This window comes from Melozone crissalis, unplaced genomic scaffold (assembly GCF_028551555.1).
Source record: "Melozone crissalis strain CALT ecotype California unplaced genomic scaffold, PUWL_Pcris_2 ptg000002l_1, whole genome shotgun sequence".
NCBI classification, from domain to species: domain Eukaryota; kingdom Metazoa; phylum Chordata; class Aves; order Passeriformes; family Passerellidae; genus Melozone; species Melozone crissalis.
In genome coordinates this window covers 16916917-16942456 of record NW_026535780.1, presented here as the reverse complement: position 1 = coordinate 16942456, position 25540 = coordinate 16916917, and the positions used below count along the sequence as shown (strand labels likewise).

Genomic DNA, 25540 nt, shown 5'->3' with positions numbered 1-25540 from the left:
TTGTACAAAGAAAGAAAAACCCCAGCAACTACTTGTTTTACTTTCCTTTTCATAGTTAATATTAACTGTGATTCCAATAAAAAGATGGAATCACAGCTAACAGTGAACAGCCGTACATGATGTTTTGTGCTTTGATGTGGTGATATTTGGTTGGAACCTCTAGGTTAATAGTGAAGGATGTATGAGGAGCAGCCAGTAGCTGTTAGGCCATGAGTTGTTCCGACCTCCCAACTTCTGCTCTTGTGTTTGCTACATGCACTGTGGATATTGGTAAGGTTCCCTATATCTCAGTTTCCACATATGCCAAACCAGAAACAGCTGTGTTTTAACAACTAACAGGTCAAAGAGCATTCACTTGTGGTGTTCTCCTCTGTATCCCAGAAGTTATTCCTGTAATTGTCTTCTATGACTTATTTCAAGTGATGGGGGATTCTGGGCATTCCCATTCTTACTGGCTTGATTTGGAGGGATAAGAGCTGTATCTGCTTCAGGAACTATTTTTACTTTGGAACAGGAAATGAAACATTTTAAATGAGCAGGTTTGAATAAGCCGTATCCTACAGGTTTAGAGGCACTGTTGAAGAGCTGGACTGTTACTGTCGATTTTCAGTAACTCTTGCTACACAGGGGAAATTTCAGGATTGCATTGCAAAGGAAGGGTAACATGCTAATATTTAAACAGAATAAAAGAAATTAACCAGGAAATTATAGACTTGACAGTGTCACATAATTCCTTGGAAAAAGTAATGGAACAGATAACATGAAACTGAATTAATAATGAATTAAAAGCGAGTAGCAGAATTAATGCCAGTTCATTTGTATTTATGGAAAAAATTAGTATGAAACCAGTATCACATTATACTTTCTGTAGTATGGGTTGGGATAAAAGCTGAAGAAAAGGTGATTTTGAGGTCCACCAAAGCTGCAGACTTGACAAAGTAGTTACACCACTACAAATCAATGTTTTGTTTGGCAGATTTAAAAGTGACTAGGATTTTTCATCATCTTGCAGAGCTCCTTAAATTAGCCCTATTAGCAAGGCTTTGTGCATAATATTGGCTAGGGATTTTCCCTGTCTTTTGACAACAGAAAAAGGTATTGTTGCTGGCAGCAAGGGATAAATGTGTTTGAGCTGAGACTTTCCAAGGTGCCACCACATGTACCGTGTGTCTTTAGTGTGAGGGTGGTGAGGCAGTGGAACAGGCTGCCCTCAGAAGCTGTGAATGCCCTGTTGTAGGCCAGCTTGGATGGGCCACTTGGTCAAGTGAAAGGGGTCCCTGCTCATGACAGAGGGGTTGAAATCAGATGATCTTTAAAGGTTCTCACCAACCCAAACCTTTCCAAGATTCTGTAATTGCCAAGTTCTAGGCTGCAAGTGGGACTTTCCACAGCAGAGTCCTACTAGGACTGGGTGTGGCCAAGGCTGGAACTTTGGCGAGGGGCTGTTGCTCAGCAACCTCTCAGCCTTCCTGTAAACATTCCGCTGCAGTTGGCACATAGGGTCCCTCTCTTTCACTCTGCCTGCATGGGTATGTCCTGTCATTATTGTTAAAGTGCTAGTTTATATAAAGTGTTGGCCTTTGTACTTTGCAGCCAAGCTCTTCTGAACCTGAGGTTTTTTTGGCAACAGGTTCTTGAGGTTGTTTAAGACTTGAGAGTATGTTCAGAAGGATATATTTAGCAGGTGTTTCATGTGTAAAGAATTTGAGCACAGTGAAGTTTTAATTGGCTGCTGGTGTCCTCATTTTGGGATTGCCTGTTGCAGAGAGATCACACCTGAGCCTCTGTTATGTGTAGGCTGGTTCTTGTGCTCCAAAACAGTGACTTTATGTTGTGACTGAGTAGATTTAACTTTTCCTCTAAATCAGTTTTCTTGCATCAGAAGCATCTTGATGTTTAATTAATTTTTCTTTCATGCTTAAAACTAATTTTGTAATGCCAGGTCGAGTTAAGACATGGTGGAAAGTTGGATACAAAGTGAAGCAGTACTAGTGTTTCTGTCTGTGTGTCTGTATCTTAATTCCCTTTGTGAAGCCCACACTGACATTGTTTTCAGAAAGGCTTGCAAAGTGTAACAGCAATGAGACGTTTTTTCCACCATATACAATCATAGAAAATCCGTGTAAGACCTTAATTCCAGTTACAAGAAGAATAATCAATCTTATTGAAGTCGATGGTCCTCGTCACTTCCTTCCAACACACTCTGTGAGTCTGCTGTCTGAGGAAGGCTGTGAAATAAAAATGACTTAATGCCGTCATGCAGACCAACCTAACTGTGATGACAAACTTCCATAATTTCTTTGTTATCTTAATATGATCTTCAGAATTCATTTTTAAATTGCTAAGTTAGATTTTTTTTATTGTGCTCAGCAAGAGGGGAAAATAGACCTGAAAATGGCGCATGTTTGCAAATGCTTAACCACTTGTTCTTAAATCTCTCTGTAAAAAAATGAACTTTTGGACCTAATTTTATGTAGTGATGAAAAACTTGGCTGGAGGTCAAAGACTTGCTTTGTGCACACTGTATTGAAACATCATATGATCATGTGTGCTGGTTTCAATGACGTTTCTTGTACCTGGCTATCTTTGTTCTTACATATCAATTCTGTATCATAGTACTTCAGAAGCAGTCTTGCAAAAAAGTGGATGACAGGGAAAAGATTTGTAGGGTATTTCATGTAGAGGAATTATTTAGTTGTATTTTTAATTTAGCTCAACAAACCTCTTCCAAAGCGCAGTTTAGTCTAGAAACCTATTTATTTTTGCTCTCCAGTTATAGTTTAATACCTTACAGTCATGGCACATCTCTACACTCTAAGGGTAAAGGAATATCTTCTTCAGAAGAAACTCAAAAATAGCAGCGAAATGCTGCAAACATGCCATAAACTATGCTTTCTGAATTGCCTTATGACTTTTGAATGGACTCTGCTTATGAATAGCTGTTTCAGGGCTTGAGATTTCACTTCAAATCCTACTAAAAACTGATGAGTGCTGTATCTGTGTTTGGTTTTGTGCCAGCCTTGCCTGTGAGCTCAAGTAGTCCTCTGCTGTGAGAGGAACTCATGTTAAAATTATATTCAGCAGCCAAATTCCCTCTTAGTTTTCCTCAATTAAGTTAGTCCATTCTCGTTTTGAATGACAGGTGCTTTGTTTTTTGAACATCTTCATAGCCTGCTTTGATAGGTCTTTTTTTGTTTAGATGTGATTTCCTTTATGTTTTCTTTGGTTTGTTTGTTTCCTTGTTTGTTTTTTAATGAAATCAGATTTTTCCACAGTACTTTGTTTATCATCTCCCAAGTACCAGGATGATTTTTTTTTTTTTTGCCTGCTAGGAATTGCTTTGTCCTAGATTCTGCTACACTCTTGGATTATTTACCTGGGATTAATGATGCACAATTTTTTGCATCTGGTGAAGTGTTTAACTATCACATGTACTAAACCCTATTTTAGAGCAGAAATACTTGTTGTTAATCCTGGGTACCAGAGAGATGCTCCCATTCTCTCCTCTTGTGCCTAATTCAATCTTTTGTGTATATAGAGTGCCTTGAAAATGTTACTATATATATACCAAATATGCCCACAGGTTTTTTGCATAATTCTGACTGATCTTTCTTGTTTCTCTGTATTAGGAAAGCCTCAATATGGAAAGAACTAACAATGAAAATCCTGATGATCCAGGTAGCATTGCAGGCTATTTCTGCTTTAAATTTTCTTGACTACTCTCTAGCCAAAAGCCTTGTCTTTAACAATTGAGATGGGCTGAACTACTTGTTGTTTTTCACCTATTAAAGAATTTATGTTGCTATTGCCGTTACAAGCTCTAGAGCTGTACAGTAGTGAGCTTAGAACAGGTATTCAGAGGAAAAAGAAAATCCACTTGTTTTTCTGAAATGCTTACAAGATAAAAAGTTGTGGACAGGTGGGAATGTGTCATATAGTGTGTTTTGAATACATCACATTTGCAACAGTACTTACGCAACTTACCACTGTGTTGATGTGCAGTGGTTTCACCAGAAGGAAGTGAAGGAAGACAAGGTGATGGCCTGCGCCGCTCCTTCCGGCAGAGGAAAGCTGTTGAGCGCTACGAATCTCCCTTGGAAAGTAGGTGTGCTGGGCTGCCTTGGCTGGACACCTGTGCTCACCAACCTGCTCTGTTACCCTCGCTTCTCAGCTGAACTGGGGAGAGAAAATAAGATGGAAGGCAATCTGTAGGTTAAAGCAGTTCACCAAAGCAAAAGAATAAGGTTGTGCACAAACAAAGAAAAAAAAGAGGTTTTGTTTTCTACTTCCCATCAGCAAGCAATGTCTGGCCACTTCCCGGGAAGCAGGGCTTCAGCACGTGTAGTGATTGCTCCAGAACGCAAACATTTTAAAAAACAAATACTACTCCTTCCTCCTACTTTTCTTAACTTTTATAGCTAAGCTCACGTCACATGGTATGGAAAATCTCTTTGGTTAATTTGGGTCAACTATCCCAGCTGTGTCCCCCTCCCAGGATTTTGCCAGCCTACTGCTTGGGAGTGGAATGCTGGGGAGACAGCCCTGATGCAGTGCCAGCACTGCTCAGCAGTAGCCAAAACACCAGTGTGTTCAACACATTTCCAGCTACCAAGGCACAGCACAGCACTGTGAGAGCTGCTGGGGGGAAAATTAACTCTATCCCAGCCAGACCCAATACAGTATGTTGTACAATACTACATATTATACAGTTTCTCTTGAGAGCTAATTTCTTGTATGAAAGTGAGGGGTTGTTGATTTAGGTTTCCTTTTTATTTCTAAATGAAAATACATGCACACAACTTCTCTATATTTCTTACTTCATTCTGCCAGTAAATTTTATTGAATGCATGTATCCTGCGTGCATTCTGGTTTTTTCCTTGCAATTTGGTGTCCTTATTGTTGCTTTTCAGTTTAAAAAATTACCTATCTATGCTTAAAAAAATAACAAAGAGATTTAATAGTCTTACTCTTGTGGTTTTCAATTTTCCTTAAAAATCAGGTGTGTCTTTTTATTTCTATTGTGCACTGATTAAACCACCCAACATCCCCTCCTTGAAACTTTCCCTGAACTTAGAGATGGATAATACATGTCCCATTTTCTGCCTTTGACTATCCTGGTTTCCCTCAAACTTGTTTGTAACAAATTCTAAGTTTTTTGCTTTTACCAGATGTAAGAAAACGTAACGTAAGCTCGTCCAACCATACTCCACCTGTCAAAGAGAGAGATTCAAGCAAAAAACCAAAAAGGTTGGTGTATGGTTTATGATAGTTCTCCTTTATAAGACTGCTGTTGATATGTGTTGTGCTGTTCATATGACTGAATAATACTTTCAAGGTTTTTTGGACTGGTGATAATTAGAGATTAATATAATTGCAGATTACTACTGTAGTAGTCTGAGGGTATAAGGAAAACATACACTGCAGGGGAGGCCATCCTTTTTACTAGTCCTTAGATTTTATTTGAAAATGCTGTATTTTTTGGTCACTAATGAGGTGGTAATGGGAGTTGTGGCTAAGATTGTGTAACTGAAATTTCATTTTTCTGGAATGGAAGCCATAATGTCCCTCTGAAAATCTTAGACTTGAAGAGTGCACAAATTAAGATTTAAGACTTAATCTTGAAGGGTACAATTTATTAAAACTGAGGACAACTTACAAGGAGAGCCTGTATGGAAGTTTAAATGGATTTTTTATTCAATCACTCAAGAGAGTTCACATTTCTTTATAAAACTATCCTTAAACAAGAAAAATGCCTAATGAAATTCTAAATTATAAGTTGCAATACTCATATTTGTAAGTGCTAAGAGTTGTTAAAATAATTAGCTCAGTTTAAAGTTGTTTATTTAGTCATGGCCATTAAACATAAAACTGCTGGAATGCATAACTATTTAGGAAGTTTATGCTCATTTATAAGGTCTTTTGGATTTACTTGTTATCATTAGAAAATCAAAAATTATCTAACTGCATCATAAATTAGGAAGCACTTTTTTCTTTTTCCTTAATTCAAATTAGGTCTCCTTCAGCCAACTCTCAGAAAGATGAGCTCCAAATAAAGGGACCTCTGAATGATCACATAAAAACTGAAGCAACTCGGAAAGGCAACTTCAATGAAGTTCACAAGGATCACTTGAAAATTGGAGCAAGCCTGGCTGGTGTGGAGCAAATGCAAATAGATGGTTCAGTAAGTATTTTTACCTCATGGTGTCAGTGGGACATTTGCAGTATTTATGGAAGCTTCCAGTAATGGGCTCTCTGCAGCTCCTTTGACTTACAGTTTTCTCTAAAGCAATTTCAAATTGCCACTAACATTTTCTTTGTGCTGACATCTAATTTGTGATGGAACCTTATAGATATTGCAGCTTTCTTTAACATGTGTTCTGTTGACTTTGTCTTTAGGCGCAATTTCATGGTGTGGGTGGTCTCTCTGACCACATTTCAGCTTTAAAAGAGATGGTCATTTTGCCGTTGCTTTATCCTGACGTCTTTGAGATATTGAAATTTAAGCCTCCAAGGTAAGAGACACCATTTAAAACTGTAAGTTCTTAACTCAGTTATTTTCAGGAGAATATCCAGCTGGGGTATCAACATGTTTCTATGCTTCAAAGTTTTCAGCAGTGTTTACGATTCTTTTAGGCACTAATAAAAAGTAACTTAAAAGAAAGGATAGAATATAGTATATATGTATGTTCAGAGATTTACTGTGTCAAAACTAGTCTTTAAAAGATGGAGTTGGAGATTTATTTTTTTTTTTTAGAGTCTGGCATGCAAGTGGACTTGATCAGTTTGTGAGTAGGAGGGCATTATCTGCTGCTAGTTGACTGTAATTTGTTTTGTGGAAGCCCAGTTTTGTCTTACACCAACTCTTTTTTTTTCCTCAAGTATTTCAGGTATTAGTTTTGCAATTGATGGGACTTGCAGCTAGAACTTTGCAGTGTTTTTTATGTTTGAGCTAAAATAACAATCTGTGCCTGTTGTCATCTTATTGCAAAGCTCCCACACCTTCTCAGTGATTTCTCATGGACAGGTCCTCATAACACTTAGTCCTTTTTCTTCACAGCATAGCCAACAAACTGCAGCTCCCCTCACAGCACAACCAACAAACTCCAACATCTCCTCACCCAGCTAAACCACTCTTTTGTAGCACTCTCTTCTTATTGGACACAGTTGTGGCCTGTTAAGGGCAGGCCTGTTCCTAATCTTCGGTGATTAGTACAGCTTCAGCTCCTCAGGTGCTAGACTATCTTACGCACTATTTTCTTACATTCTATCCCTCCACAATTCCCCCTTTTCTTTTAATTACAAAGTTGCAACATCTCTGGAAAGATATGTTTGAGTAAATTGATATTATAACATATTCACATATCTCACTTAAGGACTAACTGTATACAAATATTCAGCCAACACGTCACTAGGAACATATGTTTCTAAGTTCTGATTTAGTTTTGCTTTTCACAGTCTAGAGCATCAACCTAAGGCTTTTCATAAACGAACATTGTGTTTACTGTCTTTTGCAGGGCCCTTTGCAAAAGACAGTAAACCCAGTACAATCATCTTTTGCGTAACTTCCATTTAACGTTGGAATGCATCTCCGTGCTGACCTTGATTCATTACTCAAACTTACATTACATATTATCAGAAACTCTTATACTTACACTTCTAGAATATTGACAGTATCAATAGCTGTATACCTTCATAAGGCAACTCACAAGAATAAGCTAAAGGCTATATATATTAGGATAGTAACAAATCAACAGTTACATCATTTTATCAATAGCTATACAACTTGAACAACATCAGTCCAGTATCTGTCAGGTGTACTTATGCTTATGGAATATAAACTTTTTCACTTATGCCCAATTGAACATTAATAGCTGCAATTCACAAACAAAACGCACGTTTCATCAGCAAACAAATACACTATACTGAACGATAGAGCGACTCTGTCCCCAGTTCCAACTGCTGTTTTAATAATTCTCTTCTTCCCTTTACAGTTTTTTGTTGTATTAGTTGGTCACTGCAAGCCTCTCTTGCCCTGCTCTGTTTTCCATGTAGATGAAACAATCTGTTCTTCACTTGACATGTTATTTCCCATTGTGTCCCCAGCGGCTCACCTGTGCTCCAGGTGTCAAAATCTGTCAGGTCTGGACCAGGCAGTCTCCCCTGCTGCTCTCAGTGCTATGCTGGGCTCCATCTCCGGCTGCATCTCACCCTACAGCCCAATCCCAAATGACATTGGGTTGCTGTGGAGATGGCCACTAAACAGTTTTAGGAGGCTTCTCTTACATATTGTCTGTGCAGCTCTGACTCTGCCTCTCAGAGCTCTATGTTGCTTTTGTTCCAGTGCTCATGCAGCAGCACCTGAGCAAACCTCCCCCTGTGCTCCTCAGGGGCCATGCCATTGCTGAGGCACCGGCTGCTGCTGCTGTGTCCAGGCCATTTGCCACTTCTATGGTGCCACTCTTGTGTCCTGCTGCACACACTGCCCTTCAGGGGGAGCCTGGCACCGTCCTGGGTCCCCTCTGGACTGCAGCCATACCTTGGCAGGGGCCACAGGGCTTGCTCCAATGCGCCAAACAAGCAAAGCGTGTAGCGTCCACTCCTCATATCCAGCACTCTTCTTCTTGGGGGTGGTATCCCATACATTGTCCAGACTTCTAGGCTCTCAGGTCTGCCTGGCTATAGCTCATCTGGATTTTTAGGCTCTCAGGCTCTTGGTCTGCCTGACTCCACCATCTAATTTCTCTTAGGTCTGCAGCCATCTTCCTGAATCACCTTGGGATCACATTGTTTAATATTTAAGTCCTTTTTCCCAAACCACCGCAGGATCACCTCCTTACTGCTCTCTCTACAGTTCTCTACCTGAATCACCACAGGATTATGTCAGAATCAAATCAGTCTCACCAACTGTTGTCATCTTATTGCAAAGCTGCCATGCCTTCTTGGTGATTTCTCACGAGCAGTTCCTCACAGCACTAACTCTTCTTCACAACACAACCAACAAACTCCAACTCCCTCCTCAACCAGTTAAACCACTCTTTTGTAGCACTCACTTCTTATGGGACACAGCTGTGGTCTATTAAGGGCAGGCCTGTTCCTAATCTTTGGTGATTAGTACAGCTTCAGCTCCTCAGGTGTGAGACTACCTCCTGCACTATTTTCTTACATTGTATCCCTCCACATGTCCCCTTCTTACACAGCTAAGCCAGTTCTGTGTTATGAAATGAAATTATTGGAGATTCATTGGCTTTATGTATCTTTGCTCATGGTATATTGAAATAGGACTTTAAATTATTTGCTTCCAGTGAATTTAAAAGTATTACAAACAAAAGAAAATCTGTGTTTTGCTTCTTTATTCGTTGAAATTCTTCTTGAAGCAGCAGTGCATTGACTCTTCTAGTTGATGGAAATACAGAAATGCAGAATACCTTCCCATTTTTAGACTACTTCCTCTTCCTTAATCACCAGCAAAGGGAGACCAAATCCAGCAACTCAAAGCTTTTTAAGGGGGAATGAAATGCTTTGCTCTCAAATCTCGACTTTTATGAAAGCAAGAATGAATATGCAGTTTATCTCTGAAAAAATGAACTGATGATTCCTAAGATAGCTCAGTCTCAGATTCTGCATTGGAAATTTGCTCTTGTTTTGCTTCACTCTACTGCAACCATCTCTGTTGGTTTGTCAGAACTGGGATGCTACTGTCTTTTTGTACATCTGCATTATTCTCTTCATTAATTTTGTTTCCTTTGTCTTGCAGAATTGTGTAGGAACACTTTTGACTTTTCTCACACTTCAGCTGTTACTAAAATATCCATGAAGTGCTCAGCCTAGGAGTGCAGAGTTGTGTATTTTAGGGATGGGGGTTGAAATAAATACTTTGCCATTACATTTTTTCTTATGTGAATTTTTAAAAAAATCCTTTCTTTTAAATTGTAGAGGCTGTTTATTCTATGGTCCACCAGGTACTGGAAAGACCCTGGTTGCTCGTGCACTTGCTAATGAATGTAGCAGAGGTGACAGGAAAGTGACCTTTTTTATGAGAAGTGCTGCCGACTGCATGAGTAAATGGGTAGGAGAATCTGAACGACAGCTGCGTTTAGTGTTTGAGCAGGTAAGGTTGAAATATGCCATGTGTTCTGTTGGAATTGTAGCTAACTTTTTGTGGTCAAGAACTCACTCTTTTTCATGTTTTGTAATCTTCCACTGAAATGGGATTACCAGTGTTCCCTTTCTCAGTGGAGTCTCTTGAGATGTATTGAAAAGATTACTAAAGCAAACAAGAAAATCACCACCACCCTGAAAAGCCCTTCACCATGTACACAACTCAGTCATAAAAATGGTCTCAAGAAGCAAGAGATGGTAGCTTTACGTGACAGGGAAACAGATGCACACGTTCATTTAAATTAGTAATGGGAAGTCACTTCCAGAAACTTTGAGCCCTGTCCTCGTGGTTGCCAAATAGCAGTAAAAAAATCTGGTATGATTTGTTTCCTGTCACCCAGTCTCAGTGGGTTGACACGCTGCTGTTTTCTGTTGACAAGCTGCTGTTTCACATTAGGCTAATTAATAAGATCCCTGATTAAAAAAATCTAGTTCCAGTGCCTTTCCAACCATAATGTCTTTCTTCTCTTTCAAGTAGTAATGTTTTCCTGATGTCTGTGTTCCTGTGTTTTATTTGTAGGCCTACCAGATGCGACCTTCAATTATTTTCTTTGATGAGATCGATGCTCTTGCTCCTGTACGGTCCAGCAAGCAAGATCAGGTTCACAGGTAGGACATGTTTGGTCTTTGTGAAAAGACCACAACCTGTTTATCTTGATGTGACACCTTCATTTTACCTGAAAACTAGTAATTCAGTGCTGGTGAATTTCAGATGATTTTTAAACAATAAATGGAAACAATTCACTTAGCTTGATATCAGTTCAAGGTCTGTGTTACCTTACCTGTATTTTGCTGTACTAAAATAATTCTTTCACTGATCAGTGTCTTGTCAATAGAAACCTGTCATTTTTGAATGATCACTGGAGAAGGTTATGTGGGACTCAAGAAAATTTACTAAACCAGTGAACGAAAATTATGTTTTTCTGTTAGCTCTGTTGTGGGGACACTTCTGACACTCATGGATGGCTTAGCCAGCAGAGGAGAGGTTGTGGTAATAGGAGCGACCAATAGACTGGATTCCATAGACCCTGCCTTACGAAGACCTGGGCGCTTTGAACGAGAATTCCGCTTCAACTTGCCAAACAAAGAGGTCAGAACTTCAAATCAGTCTTATGTGACAAAGTCCATCTTTGTACCAACCCCCTGTAACAAGGCAGCATTGTGGAGCAGTGCAAGTCTCCATCTGTAGTGTACAGCTTGCACACAAGAGGGACATCTGGAGACTTTCCATTGTACTGTGAAGGGCAAACCTGGTACTGAACATATATAGGAGTAAGATGATGTCAACAAGTAGTTACTTCTCTCTTGGACAAAGATATGAAGTACACTGCACAGGTGCAGCACTTTGAGTTCAGTGGCAATAGCTAAGCAATGAAGAAATTTGTTTTATAGCAACAAAAATATTGGGATGGGGATGTTTGGGGGAGAGATGGTGCACAAAATTGTAACCCTGCCTTTGTGTTTTTTCTCTGACTATCACTGGTATTTCTTGGCAATTTTTGGAGCAAAGATAAAAGGCTAGTTGTATTGAAGGCTAGCAAAAGTGCATGAAACACTGCATTTAGCACAAACCTTTGTATACAGTATCTATGTGCTTTCAGGGACAAGAGACAAGGTGCCATGAAACAGATCTAATACACAATTCCCTGCTGTGGAAGAATTCTAGAAGTGTGCCATTATTAATCTGTGAACCAGAAGATACTTCACTGAAAGTCTTGCTCGGATCAGAGATGATAATGGGCCATGTTTGACATTTTCTGGATGAGTGACAGTAGTCTGAGTCATAGTTTTTGTTCTTGGTAGCAACTGTACCAATTTTAAATAGAACTGTTTTCTTTGAATCAACTGGCACAAAAGCAAATTTGACGAACTACTGAAACCTCACTGTGAAATTTTGCTAAGTTTCACTGTGAAATTTTGCTAAATTTGAGAGAATTTTCTTTGATGCAAAATGTCCATTTACAGATGAGGCTTTTACTACAATTTGTTCTTCAAAATCATTAGGTCTCATGCTTATAAAACTCACTTTTTATGGAAGATGCACCTGCCTTTTTTCTCCTACAAGAGTTTGATGTAAGAATTTAAGAATTATTAAATTTCCTGCTTGAAGAAGCAACGAATGTATTAATAACTGATGTTTAAAATACTTAGAAGTTTAGCAGACAAAAGTACTATTGTGAGAGGTTTGGGGGTTTTGTGTTGTGGTTGTTTTCTTAAGAGAAAACTTAAGGCAAACTAAATGCAACTATTTTGTTTCTAGGCAAGATTAGAAATTTTCAAAATTCACACACGAGACTGGACCCTGAAGCCGTCAGACAACATACTTGAAGACCTGGCTGAGAAATGTGTTGGTGAGTTTGAAAGCAGTGTGGGTGCTTTTCCCCTGGCCAGCGTTCAACCGCTCTGCCCCCAGCCTGTGTCACTGCATGGGGCTGTGACAGAGGTGCAGGAGCTGGCACCTGGCTGTGCTGAACCTCATGCTCATTGATCCAGCCTGTCCAGATCCCCCTGCAGAGCCTTCCTGCTCTCCAGCAGATCAACATTCCCACCCAGCGTAGTGTTGTCCACAGTCTTACTGAGAGTGTACTCAATCCCCTCATCCACATCATTGATGAAGATATTAAAAAGGACTGGACTCGGTACTGAGCCTTGGAGAACACCACTAGTGAACCCTCTGCCAACTGGATGTAGCATCATTCACCAACACTCCTGGCCAGGCCATCCAGGCAGTTTTTAACCTATATAACACAAATATATGTTGATGTAACATTTGGTTCTTGTTTTGTTTGTCAGGATTCTGTGGTGCTGATATTAAAGCCTTGTGTGTTGAAGCTGGGCTCTGTGCTTTGCGCCGCCGCTATCCACAGATACATGAAAGTGACAAAAGACTGAAGATAGATGCCAGATCCATTAAAGTAACAGCAAAGGATTTTGCCATGGCCATGCAGAAGATTGTTCCAGCATCACAGAGAGCTGGGGCTTCACCTGGGAGAGCACTACCATCTATTTCAAAGCCTCTGTTAGAAAACACCTTGGAAAGAATTTTACAAGCCTTGCAGAGACCATTTCCCCATGCAAAGCTTGCACTGAAGACTCAAGGTATTACAATAACATCTAATTGTTATACTTTGCATGTGCAGAGTGGGAGCTGTGTGTCAGTGGAGAGCTCTAAGTTCTCTACTGGAGCCCCCAATTACTGACAGTAGCTCACATCCCATTGTAATCTCAGAGATGGATCTAAGGTTTCACATATGAGGCACTTCTTTCCAAATTGTAGCATCATAGAATGATTTGCATTGGAGGGACATTAAAGGTAATCTAGTTCCAACCCCCCTGCCTTGGACAAGGACACCTTCCACTAGACCAGGTTGCTCAGAGCTCCATCCAGCCTGGCTTTGAACACTTCCAAGAACTAGGCATCTATGACTTCTCTGGGCAACCTGTTTCAATGCCTTACCACTCTCAGAGTAAAGAATTTTTTGCGATTATCCAATCTAAACTAACTCTCTTTTAGTCTGAATCCATTTCCCCTTGTCCTCCCACCACATGCTCTTGTAAGGAGTCCTTCATCTTTCCTGTAGGTTCTCTTCAGGTACTGGAAATTCAAAAGTAGGTCAACCTGAAGCTTTGTCTTTTCCAGGTTAGACAAACCAAATTTTCCCAGTCTTTCCTCATAGGAAAGGTCTCCATTGCTCTCATCATCTTGGTGGCCCTCCGTGGACTTGCTCCAATAGGTCAATGTCCTTTCTTTGCTGGGACCCCAGAGCTGATGCAGCCCTCAGGTGGGGTCTCACCAGAGCAGAGGGCAGAATCCCCTCCCTTGGCCTCCTGCCCATACTGCTTTGGATGGAGGCAAGGACACAATTGCCTTTCTTGTTGCAAGAGCACATTTCTGGGTCATGTCCAGCCTCTCAGCCACCAGCAGCCCTAAGTCATTCTTGGCAGGACTGCTCTCAATCTATTCATCCCCAGCTTGTGTTGATAATGGGAATTGCCCTGACTGAGGTGCAGCACCTTGAACTTGGACCTGTTGAACCTCATGAGATTCCCATTGTTGCAGTTCTTGAGCTTGTCCAGGTCCCTCTGGATGGCATCCGTTACTTCAGGTGTGTCAACTGCATCACTCAGCCTAGTGTCATCTGCAAATTTACTGAGGTTACACTCAATTCCCTTATCTGTGTCATTAATGAAGATATTAAATAACACTAGTCCCAGTAGGCACCCCTGAGGGACACCACTTGTCATTGATGTCAACTGGAACTCTGAGCAATTGATTGCTACCTTCTGGATGTGACCATCCAACCACTTTCTTATCCGTTTAATAGTCCACTTATCACTTATCCATCTGTCTCCAATTTAAAGAGAAGGACACTGTGGGGAATGATGAAAATGAAAACTTTACAGAAGTCCAGATAAATGACATCTGTAACCCTTTGAAAACTTTTGAAACTTTGTCCATTGATATAATCAATAGTTATTATAAATATAGTAAATAAATGCTTAAATGAGAGGAGAAGGGTTTTTCTGATGCCTAACAACTACAGAAATTGTTCCTGATCATCTTCATTCTAAGGAAAAAACTTCCCAAGTGTTTGTCAATAGAGAGATAATACCTGATGCAAATCATAGGACATGGGACAGCTTTGCATAAGTTTGTGCAATGCCCTTAGATCTGTGGTAGGATGTACCCCTCAGATAATAGCATTCAAATAACAAAATGCAAGAGAAATGTTTTCCAACACTGGTTTCAAAGGTGTATTAAAGCAAGAGCGAAATATGAACTATTCAGTAAAGATAACAAATTTCTCTTGTCTTTAAATACTATTTTAGGGAGCTATGGGATTGACAGTGATGATGATGACTCACCATCAGCCTCTGAAAAGAAGCCTGAGAGCAAAAAGGCAGAATTCCGCACTTTGAGCCGGTACATGTTTGTCCTCTTTATGGTGACATTTTTGAGATGGCTGCATCTGTAAAATGTTATGTAAATATTTGAGGGCTGCTAGATGAAGGAGTTAAGAGTGTGTGGAGAGGTGATCAATATTTGCAAGAATTCAACCATGAAGATCCAGCTGGGTACTAGATCTAACTGTTCTGACTATAGTGCCCCAACTTGTAAAACAGATCAGCCCAGCCTTCTTTTACTAAGTCAAACTGGTTCACATACCATTAAAGCAAGCTGGTTTAATCCATAGTATTCCTTCAAAGACCCAAAAAATGCTCATTCTGTCCTTTTAGCTTAAAAAACCTCCATGGATTTATGTAGCCATCTTTTACCTTCCAAGATGGTTGAACCAATAGCAAATTATGTATCAGAAACAAAATCAAGAAGTGGTTTGTTAAATCACTGGGAGAAAAATTTAAATGATGCCTCCATTTTTTACCTTTACCCTACTGATTTTTTGTGATCTTTTGACATTTTAATTGTCGAAGTCGTGTAGTCCAATAGCTTTAAAAATAGATTATTGTCAGATATTTTTCTCCCTTCCTATGGCTGTGCTGCCCGGGAAATATGACTTGTTGAGGTTGGTTAGGTTTCTAGGGTCTTTTACTTCAGCAAGTAAAGGTACAATAGTAATGTGGTGGGAAAATGCACAAACCTCTTCACAAGTGTATTTCATGCAAGTAAAGCAAGATGACTAGGAAATTAATGTCCAAGACAAAGATGAAACAACTAGAATGACTGAATAAAATTAATATAAATCTTACACATATTTAGTGTAGTGCTGTAATTTAAGCAATCAAGTCATGTTCTTCTTCAGATACATATAATGTATTTCACTAAGCACATTTGTTTTTTTCCTAGAAATGTGGTTTTGCCCCTTTCTTCCCACCATCTCCAGGAACTGTGGCCAAATTTTAGCTAAATTTGACAGGTGTAGAGATCTCACTTAAAGTCAAGACAAGCTGTGTATGGACAGTAAAGAGACTCAGACTGGTTTGAGCTGTAAGAATTGTTATTTTGCCCTGTTATCAGGTTACTGACCGGCTGTTTTGTGTGTGTTTGTCTGGACATTCCCCCTGTGGGATTTAAGAACTGTTAATTAACCCAGCCAAAGGAATAATAGACATGCTGGGAACTGGCAGGATGTTTTAGCAGAGGAGTGATACCAGTTTTTGAGAAAATAGACTTTGATAAATAGACTGGTTTCTTGATCACAGAATCACAGAGCAGCTCATTATTTAGTGGTATTTAGTGGAACATGGAACATATTTACCAAAATAAAAAAAAAAAGGGAAAAGTATTTAACATCTCTGTGCATCTTCATCACACTTTTTTAAACTTGTTTTCTTCTTACTGTTGTAGAAATCCTTCTTACCAGCCAACATCTTTCAGGCCACGGTTCTTACTAGTTGAAGAGCCAGGATGTGGGCAGGCTTTTGATTTGGCACCTGCCATATTACATGCCCTGGAAAAGTTTCCAGCTTATACACTAGATCTACCCACCTTGTTTGTTAGCACCACATCACAGGAAGAAACGTGTTCACAGGTATCTTTTTTTGCTGCTGCTGTTGTTCTCATAGGATTCTTGAACTGTATATAAGCTAGTAACATAAGCACAAATCACTGTTAATGGACTTGGCCTGATTTGAATTTGCTGTTATGTGTTTACTTTTGTCTGAGAATTCACTTTTCTTGTAGATGGAATGATACTGAATAAGGAGATTTTTACATAGCCATGTTTCATTTCTATTTGAAATGAAAGAGGGAAGATGTTGCTAGCAGCTTGGGAAGGTGGGAGGGGCTGCTAATAAGCCCCTCTTTGTGGCAAGTGATCCTGCTGGTCTTTATGGGATGCAGAAAGTTGGTTTTGTTACTTCTTAGGTCTCTCTGCTCCCAGTAGCTGGCTCTGCATCACCCTGATGGTGTCATGCACTTTTTGTAACCTTTTTTTTTATTGTATTTGTAAGGCAGCCAAAGTTTTTGTGAAAAGAAGTTTTTTTGAATATACAAATGCAGTCTGTACTACTGCAGTGAAATGCAATGAAAGCATTCCAATTAATGGAATGCTTAAATGTGCAAACTGATGTGTGTCCCTTAACTAGGAAAAAAATATTAGCAGATTACTGCAGTTTTGATTTTTTTACTTTTAGGCAGGAAATCAATTTAATTACTTGGCATTGCTGTATTAAAATATGTTTATCTTTATTAGCAGCATTTTAGAGCTGTACAAGTCAGGACAGACTCATCATGTGACTGGATACTCGTTTGCCATACAGGAGGAGCAATTATCTTTTTTTTATGTCATGGTTGCACCTATGGCTATGTAAATACCCTGACTGCTGCACGGATATATCACACATTTGTGACAGGGACTCCCTACATATTATCACTCTGAAATGATGCATGGAGAAATTTGCCATGTGAAAGCACTGTTGCCACTTCCCTCATGAAGTAAATTTGTGTCCTCTTCTGTGACTGAAGTGCCGTTTGTAGGCAGTGGTTTGTGGTCTTTCAAAGCACATCATCTGGTCTGGTGGATGCTTTGATAATGAGAGGAATGAGAGGCTCTGAGCGATTTAGCTCTTCAGGCAGGCTAAGGATGAGTGACCTCTTACATGTTTCAAATGTTCTTGAAATTATGATTTGTGACCAGTCTTATTTTACTGTGCTAGCCCTTATCTTTTCACATAGGTCTTTGTTCAGGCTGTGCTCCAGTCTAACATGGGTATGGGCAAATGAACTGAAATGGAAATGGTGCAGGCACAAGTTATGTAGTGATTTCTCCAGGCTAACACATCTTGCTGAAGGATTAGTCTTGATTTTTCAGGCACATCATCACATCATCTGAGTTTTGAGGCTCTTTAGGAGTTACCTTACCCCTAAGTAGTTTTGAAATCTGATTCAGTTCTGTTTCTGTCTGCATAGCAATGTCTATGTTTGACTCAAAGTGAAAATGTTACCTTATTGTTAAGGAATTGTTCATTCATTGGTTTGTCTTGATGTCTTGGCTTTATGCGCTCCTATTTCACAAGATAGTCTGACTGATACGTAGTTACTCAGTGGCCTGTTCTACATGATGCAATTTTCTTATCCAAGCTTTCATTTTACTAGTTGATAAGGGAAGCTCAAAGGACAGCACCAAGTATCATTTATATCCCACAAATCTCTTCGTGGTGGGAGGCTGTTGGACCTACACTGAAAGCTGGTTTTACAGGATTGCTGAATAACATTCCGTACTTTGCTCCAGTTTTGCTCCTTGCAACATCTGATGTGCCACATGAAGATCTCCCTGAGGAGGTATTTCTGCCAATACTTTTCTTTCTTTGTTACTCAGTTTCTTGCTAATTTACAACTTCTTGAAATGCTGGAGTACTCTGCTGCTCTTAAGCCAATTTATGCTGTTATTACTCAGGCACCAGAACCTCTTAAAATTTTCTTAGAATAAAAAATGCTGAAAGCATTTGTCTAAAGTGTTTTCTGAGTGAAGAGATTGACTTTGACCTAACATTTTTTCCCTTCTCACACACTTGTGCTTACTAGACAGACATATAGATACACTTCAGACAGCCAGTTCAGTAGCTTTGAGATGGTTTGGTGTGTACTTAGTGAAGAATACACAGTGCTTGAAAGATAGCTCGGAAAAAGATTGTTTTTCTGAAAACATTTTTACTGATAAAGTGCTGTGGTCATACTGTTAGTGATAGAATGTAATTTCTAATTTAAATTATTTCACAAAAAATCAATTTCTTCATTTGGGTGGAAACTTGGCAAATTAAAAAGCTAAGGACAAACTTCTGTTTAAGCAACTTGGAAAACAATTTTTAGTTATATTTCTTAATGAAATTAATTAAGAACACATGCTGTGTTTTCTAGAATCTGAGAGTGTTCATTAAAGGAAGGTGTTTAAAATATTAATATGTTGCTCTGATTGTTTTGTATAAGTAGCAAAGTTTTTATAAAATTATTAAGTACCTTCTAAAATAAAATAAAATAAAAAAAACCAAGAATCCCACATTACCAAAAGTTGTCACTTGTCTGCCAATCCCTGCCTCTTCCCTCTATAACTGTCATAAATATTCAAGCTGAAGGACATCAAGCTGGGTAAATGTACAATAAGCAGTATTTGGGGAGGTAAATGTCACCCCTTTCTGATTGGTTTATCATACTTCTTCTCATGGATCTTAAACTTGAGAAGGTTGATTAGAGAAGGTATTTTAGTCTGCAGTGCTATGGGAATCCAGCCTTTTAAGGCCAAGAAGTTGACTTTTAAAGCTTGTTTTATCTAGATGAGTATTCAGTGTAATTTAGAAATACACTCATCTGTTTGGAATAGAAAATAAAAAGTCTTTGTGGCCTTATATCTGAAATCTCTTTTCTTCTCATGGTCTAGATAAAAACATTGTTTAATACTAATCGTGAAGAAGTTTTCAATATCCCGCGGCCTACCTGTGCTGAAAGGAGAGGGTTTTATGAGAACTTGATTATGAAGCAAGCTGCTGAACCCCCTGCATCAAGAAACAATGCAGGTAAGGATTTTCTACCTATACAACTTTGTTGCTGTAAGTTAACAGCTAATGCAGTATTTGCTTTGGTGATAATTCTCTGTCAATCATTTTTCATGTACTTGCATTTGAGCACCATGAATTGACTAAAATTTTTCTCTGTTATTGCAGAGAGGTTCCCTATTTCAGGTACAGGATATTTAGCTGATACTCTCTTCCACATTAAGACAAATCCTGGCTTAAATTTACATTATTCCAGATTCACAGGCACACCCTTCTGCAAGATGTTCTCAGGTGGATGGGCAACCACAAGTATTGGACAAGAAAGCAATGAAAATTCTAAAACGAGGAGTGTTTGTAGATTACTCTGAGCTCAGAGTAAGTCTAACTTCAATTTTTTTAATACTGAAGTAGGACATTTTCTTTATGGTTGTGAATTAAGTCAGTTGTTAACCAATGCCAGTTCAAACAATTTACGAGAGGGATATATAGCTTGTGAAATAATTCAGCCTGTAAGGGACTATGACAGTTGTTTCTGCAGCTGGTGTAAACTGCTGCTCTTGCTGTATTTTAGAAGATGGGGTTCTCGTCCTAATTTTTAATGTAAAAGGGCTTGTTAGATTTTAATATAGCCCAATGACAACCTTCTATTACTGTTAGTTATTAATGCAGTTTTTATGATGGATTGTGGTAAGGTTGTTTTGTTTTTCTGTTTGCATGTTTTCATGTATTTGGAACCAGAAAAGGACCTTGGTTTTTAGCTGTTATGGCTTTAAACCTGAAGTTAGCCAGTTGACCTAAAGCACATCCTGGATAAAATACTAATACCCACTTTTGCAGAATTCTTTCAAAATCCAGTGTTAGAATTTTACGTTCTTACAGTTACAGAGTTATAAGGTTTTTATAATCCCCTATAGGAGAGGAGTTGTTATCCTAGGCTATAGCTGGGGAAAGGGTCAAAAGTGGGCCTAGCTGCAGGGGGTAAAAGAGGTTCCTTTGCTTGAACTGGAGAGGGTATAAAAGAAGGACCTGACTTTCAGGGAGTATTGGTTGGGCGAAAATTGGGGAAGTTGCTGGCTGAACTCCTGGAGTTTGGTCAAAGCAGAGGAGGCCAGTGTTTATCTGTCTGAGAAAGGGAATGTTGTTTGGATGTTTCCTCTGTATGGGGATAATATGACCAGAGTGGTATCTCCTCTGATGAAGGGGCTTATCCAAACAATTTCTGTCACATTTTTAAACTGTGACATAGTTTGTAGAAGTGAAACTAGCATTCTAAGGCTGGTGTCCTAAGGAAGCAAATTTTAGGGGATTTTGTTGTTCACATCTGCCTGCATATAGAGAGAAACCACATAGGTTTTTCTAGAGTGAGAGTGCTAATAGCATGTGCTCCAAAGTTATTTCCAGCTGGAGAAAGGGTAAGATATTTCAGCTTATATATATTTTTCAGCTGTGAGGAGAAAGCTACAGTCATGAAACATGTCTGTTTAGAAAACTTATTTCCTTAACATGAGTGTCACTGGAACTTGACACTTGTACCAGAGAACCTCATTGGAACTTTACTGAAGTCATTAAGCTGCGTGAACCTCCAAAATATATCCGCTTGGTTTTGTATGGGATAGGATTTTTTTTATTATTTGTTTGGGTTTGTTAAGTTGGTTTGATTAGTGGCAGTTTCTGTTTGTTTATTTGCTTGGTAATAGGCATGCAACTTGACGAACAAATAGAAAAGCATGCACTCACCTGTGTGGCAGCAATTAGAGGTCATTTCACTGGAGATGTTGGCCATGCACCGCTGTCATGTCCTACGTGTTGTGCTTGCAGCAGCTGAAAGCTGTGTGGGTTTTGTGCCTCCTAGCTGCACATTGGATAGAGTGAAGTTCAGGGAAATACTCAAATGTTGTCCTAGCTAATCTGAAAAGGGCTGAGTTAATGGCAAGCAGCTGTGAGGCAGTAATATTTTCATTTGATGCAGCTGCTTTCTTAAGCTATATCTTCACAACCTCACACAACACAGAGTTACTGGACAGCAGTGGTGCCACTGGCTTGGTAGTGTTGCATTTCCACAGATTATCACATTCACATCTCCACAACAGAAGGAACTGTATGCCAGATTGGCAATTTGCTACAGGCGGTCATTCTGCTAGCTCATCCACTTCTGAGTTGAAAGATAGGAGCTGGCTGGTGTTTGGCACAGTAACATCCAGCTAATGGGTAGGGGTGAGCACCTAAGGAGCTTCTATTTCCAGCTGGCACAGCTGTACCTGGAAGATCTGTAACTTGTCTTCCAAAGACATATTTTCCAGGGCCCTGTATTGCATTTCTAATGAAATACAACCGTGGCTTCTCAGTTGCAGCTACTCTATAACAAAGTGGATTGTGTCATTCCCCTCTGTTCTGGAGGCAGTTGATCTGCAGTTAGGATCATTGATGTCATAGATTGATGAGTAAGAAAATATTGTCTGAACTTTAAACCTTCCTTTTGTCTGAAGTGTGAGAAATTGTTTTCTCCAGTTAAATCTTGTGAGATATTTAATCAGCTCTCCAAAGTGCCACTTTTATTTCACAAGATACGAAAGTAGGACATACCTTGTCCTATTCTGAATTGTAGTTTCCACTTTTTTGTCTTCAGAAATTGTTGGATGCTGTCGTCACAGCAACTGAGAATGTCAGTATATCGAGCATGGCAAAACTATATTCTGTTCTTAGCATGTGCATTTATCAACAGCGGGAAAATCCAGACAAAACCAAATTAGTGGAGGTAATTGTTTTTGTCTTATAGCACTTTCTGTCACATGGTATTATGTATATGTATGTTATGCCTATGTATGTGCTCACAATTATTTATCACTCTTTACTGCTTAGTTGCCTGTGTTACAAGACTTTCATTTCTGGATAGAAGACATCTACTCATATTGCAAACCCATTATTGAATTTTGCATAATTGTTGGTAATTTTGGTAGAAAAAGGCAATGGGTTTACCTACACAGGCCTCTCAAACCAGTTTATCTGTCACTAGTCTTTCTGAAGAACTTTTCCAGCTCTATAAAGAGGATGGGGGGCTGTGAAAGGAGAGCACTTTTCTCAGTCTGCCACTTCCTATTTCTTCCCTGGCAGGCAGGCGCATAGGGTAACACTTGGATAGCACTCATTCCATTCTTGAAAAGAAATTAAATATGAAACATTACAAGAATTTCAGTATTTTCTGTAGGCTCGATAGACTTCCTTTTTAACTTGGCATGGCTCAAGCATCTTTAATATGATATGTGGGGAACTGCCTACAATGCTTTGATGCTACTGAGTCCAACTCTCTAATCTCCTCCACTGAGAGAGTATTTCCGAGTTGTGGAGCTCAGCAGAAATCTTCCACAGGCATCCATGGTCCCAGGCAGGCATTCTCAGTATTAAGTTGTTTTAGATAGATTGAGTATTCAGTCTTTAAGATCCTTGAATCCATTTGTCTTTCAGATGTTTATGCATGAAATTACGTAAAATTATTTATGCTTCTAAGTCTGCCTCAAGAAAAAAAAAAAGAGGAAGCCTCTTCTCTTTAGCCAAGGAGACCATTCCTGAAAAATGTGCCCTTCTCTCATCTAGCAAAATAATGTGTTTTAGTATGAGGAAGGATTTGTTTATGTTATACCAGGGCTTGTGGGCTCTTGTGACTGGACTTGACTTTTTTGTTCATTTTCTGTGTCTACTTTTAGCTTTAGTTCCAGCTTTCAGTAGTAGCTCTTCAGGAACTGTATTCTTTTTTATTGTAGAAAGCACCTTGATAGAGATCCATTGTTCCTTGAGATAGATCCCTGCAGTTTCTCTGGCCTACTCTCTGCTTTGAGTGCCTAAGGACTTGTTTGAAGCTAGTGGGGCTAGAAAGGAATTGTGATGGTGGTAGCACATGTATTGGCTAAATATCACTAACACATATGTACAGATTCTTGATTCTTTTGATGAAGAAGTTATCAGGGTTCTCAGGCTTGTATTTGCACTGACTTCTAATTTGTCTTTTTTTTTTTCTGTTATTAGGAAATGAAGAAAGAAATTGCAGCCCTGAGTTGGCTGTGATACTTGGCGTCAATGTACTTGACACACTGTAATATATGGCTCCCAAATAGATAAGTTATATTTAGCATGTCTCACTAATTGTAACAGCTATAGGAAAAAAGATGAGAAGAAAGAAGCTAAGTATGTAACTGACACCAGACATAACGGAGTGCTGAACCAGTGACACTTGGTGGAATGACCAATATAATGCCAGAGTATGAGGAACAAAACAAGCCAAGTTTATTCAACTAGGTAATTACAGAAGTAGATCATGCCCACTGGATTGAGAAAGGGTCTGTCTGAAGAAGGGGAGGCATCAGCTGGAGAAAAGCGGGCACCAGCTTGAAAAAAGATGGAGCATGTGGGCTAATTAGCATATGAAGCAAGAGAATCATTCAACCAATAGAAGATTGAATATTAATGAATAGGAAGATTGTGTAATTGGGAGCCAATCAACATTAGTGTCTGGAAAGTTTTGATAATCAGTATGCCGGCTTTGTGGATTCACTGCCTACCACCCTTTTCTGCACAGAACTGAAAATAAATCCAATACCTCTACTTTGTATGGCTCAGTCTTTTGCACACTGGGTGAAAGAACCCGTTTCAGGACAACAGTGTTTTCTTTTCAAGAGAACAGCATAGAATTCTTCTAAAGTGTTTTGATTCTGATTCCTGCTGTTGTCTCAAACCTTCCAAACATTTTTTATCGCTGGAAGACACTGGAACAGCTTATTTTTTTCTTTGCTTCAAGTTTATTTCTAGTGAAGAGAAGCTGAGGGGCCAGGAGTAGGACACACTTGTGGCTCTGGCTGCCCTGTCACCTCATGGGATGAGTCAGGAGGCACCTGAGTGCCCAGGGCGCAGAAGCAGGCAGGCTGCGGTGGCACTGCCACCTCGTAGGCAGCTGTGGTGCAGCCTCCTCCAGGGCTCCAGCTCCGAGTTCACCTCCTTTGATCCTCCTCCCTCAGTAGCTGATGCATCTGGATGTGCTGGTTTGCTGATTTATTTGTTCTTCCTGTTTATTTTGATTCAGTTTCTTACCTGTGAAGTTATCTTACGAAGATTATCTTAGACACTGCTTTGGTCTTATTTTAATAATGGTCACACAGAGAGTGCCCATATTTTGATGACAAAAAGGCATCAGGACCAGTGCTTAAGACAAAAATACATAACCTCTGAGTGCATTTTAGCTGGCCTCAAGTACCTGTGAAATACTCTTTAGTCAAGTGTTTGTATGTTTTACTTTAGATGCTTTAAAAACAAAACTCTGTTTAGAAATCAGGACTCATTTGTGCTTAATTAAAACTCATAATCTAAACTGGTGAAAATGTTACTTAAACTATTTATAATCTTGGTCTAGCTTAGTAAAAAAGAGACAACTTACATGACTATAAAGCATGTCATGTAGCCCATGCTTTCTTCATCTCAGTGCTGCTACTTCAATGACTGGATAATTCAACTTGCAGGAGTTCAGTATCTTTAACATAGCTTTCAAAAGCTAAAATTCTTATCTTTCCAAGTCAGGCTCTTCTTTCCAGACTGTCTTGCATTTCCATGGGAAACACAGACCAAATCCAACTCAGAAATGGTCAGCCCTGCCTTGGAGTGAGGCTTGTCATGGACTCTGTTTCCTTCCCAAGGAACACTTTCAGGAGTTTCAGCTACATGGATTAGGGTTTTTTTTTTTTTTATTTTCTTTATCCATCAGTTTCAAAACTACTGAACTAAGAAAGAAGAAATCCTTGGAGTGGTGCATTGATGTTTTTTGGTGGGGTTTTTTTCCTTGCAAAGGATTGGGGAATCTGCTTTAAAATTGCTGCTTTGCTTTTGCAGTCTAAGCCATGAGCAGACAGTGACAGTTTCTTTTGGAGAATGCCATGGGTGCAGTATCAAA

The 25540-nt window shown here is 39.4% G+C and overlaps 1 protein-coding gene across 1 annotated transcript; it reads left to right on the top strand.

Annotated features, from left to right (window-relative positions):
- Positions 1-209: 209 nt before the first annotated feature.
- LOC128940220 (ATPase family AAA domain-containing protein 2-like) lies at positions 210-23667 on the top strand. Its single transcript, XM_054285463.1, has 17 exons — positions 210-270; positions 4003-4101; positions 5169-5247; positions 6013-6181; positions 6397-6512; positions 9934-10108; positions 10679-10767; positions 11089-11248; positions 12419-12509; positions 12952-13257; positions 14989-15082; positions 16466-16649; positions 18215-18400; positions 19494-19629; positions 19865-19983; positions 22235-22363; positions 23629-23667. Exons 1-17 carry the CDS (start codon positions 210-212, stop codon positions 23665-23667), a joined length of 2232 nt encoding a protein of 743 aa, XP_054141438.1.
- Positions 23668-25540: the final 1873 nt, after the last annotated feature.

What these genes read in the sequence shown, in the direction of transcription:
- LOC128940220 (XM_054285463.1), top strand. Translation starts at nt 210, where the DNA reads ATGAGTTGTTCCGACCTCCCAACTTCTGCTCTTGTGTTTGCTACATGC. An exon ending in GAATTCCGCACTTTGAGCCG is followed by an intron (nt 15,083 to 16,465) that starts GTACATGTTTGT and finishes TTACTGTTGTAG; the next exon opens with AAATCCTTCTTACCAGCCAA. An exon ending in AGGAAGAAACGTGTTCACAG is followed by an intron (nt 16,650 to 18,214) that starts GTATCTTTTTTT and finishes TCATTTTACTAG; the next exon opens with TTGATAAGGGAAGCTCAAAG.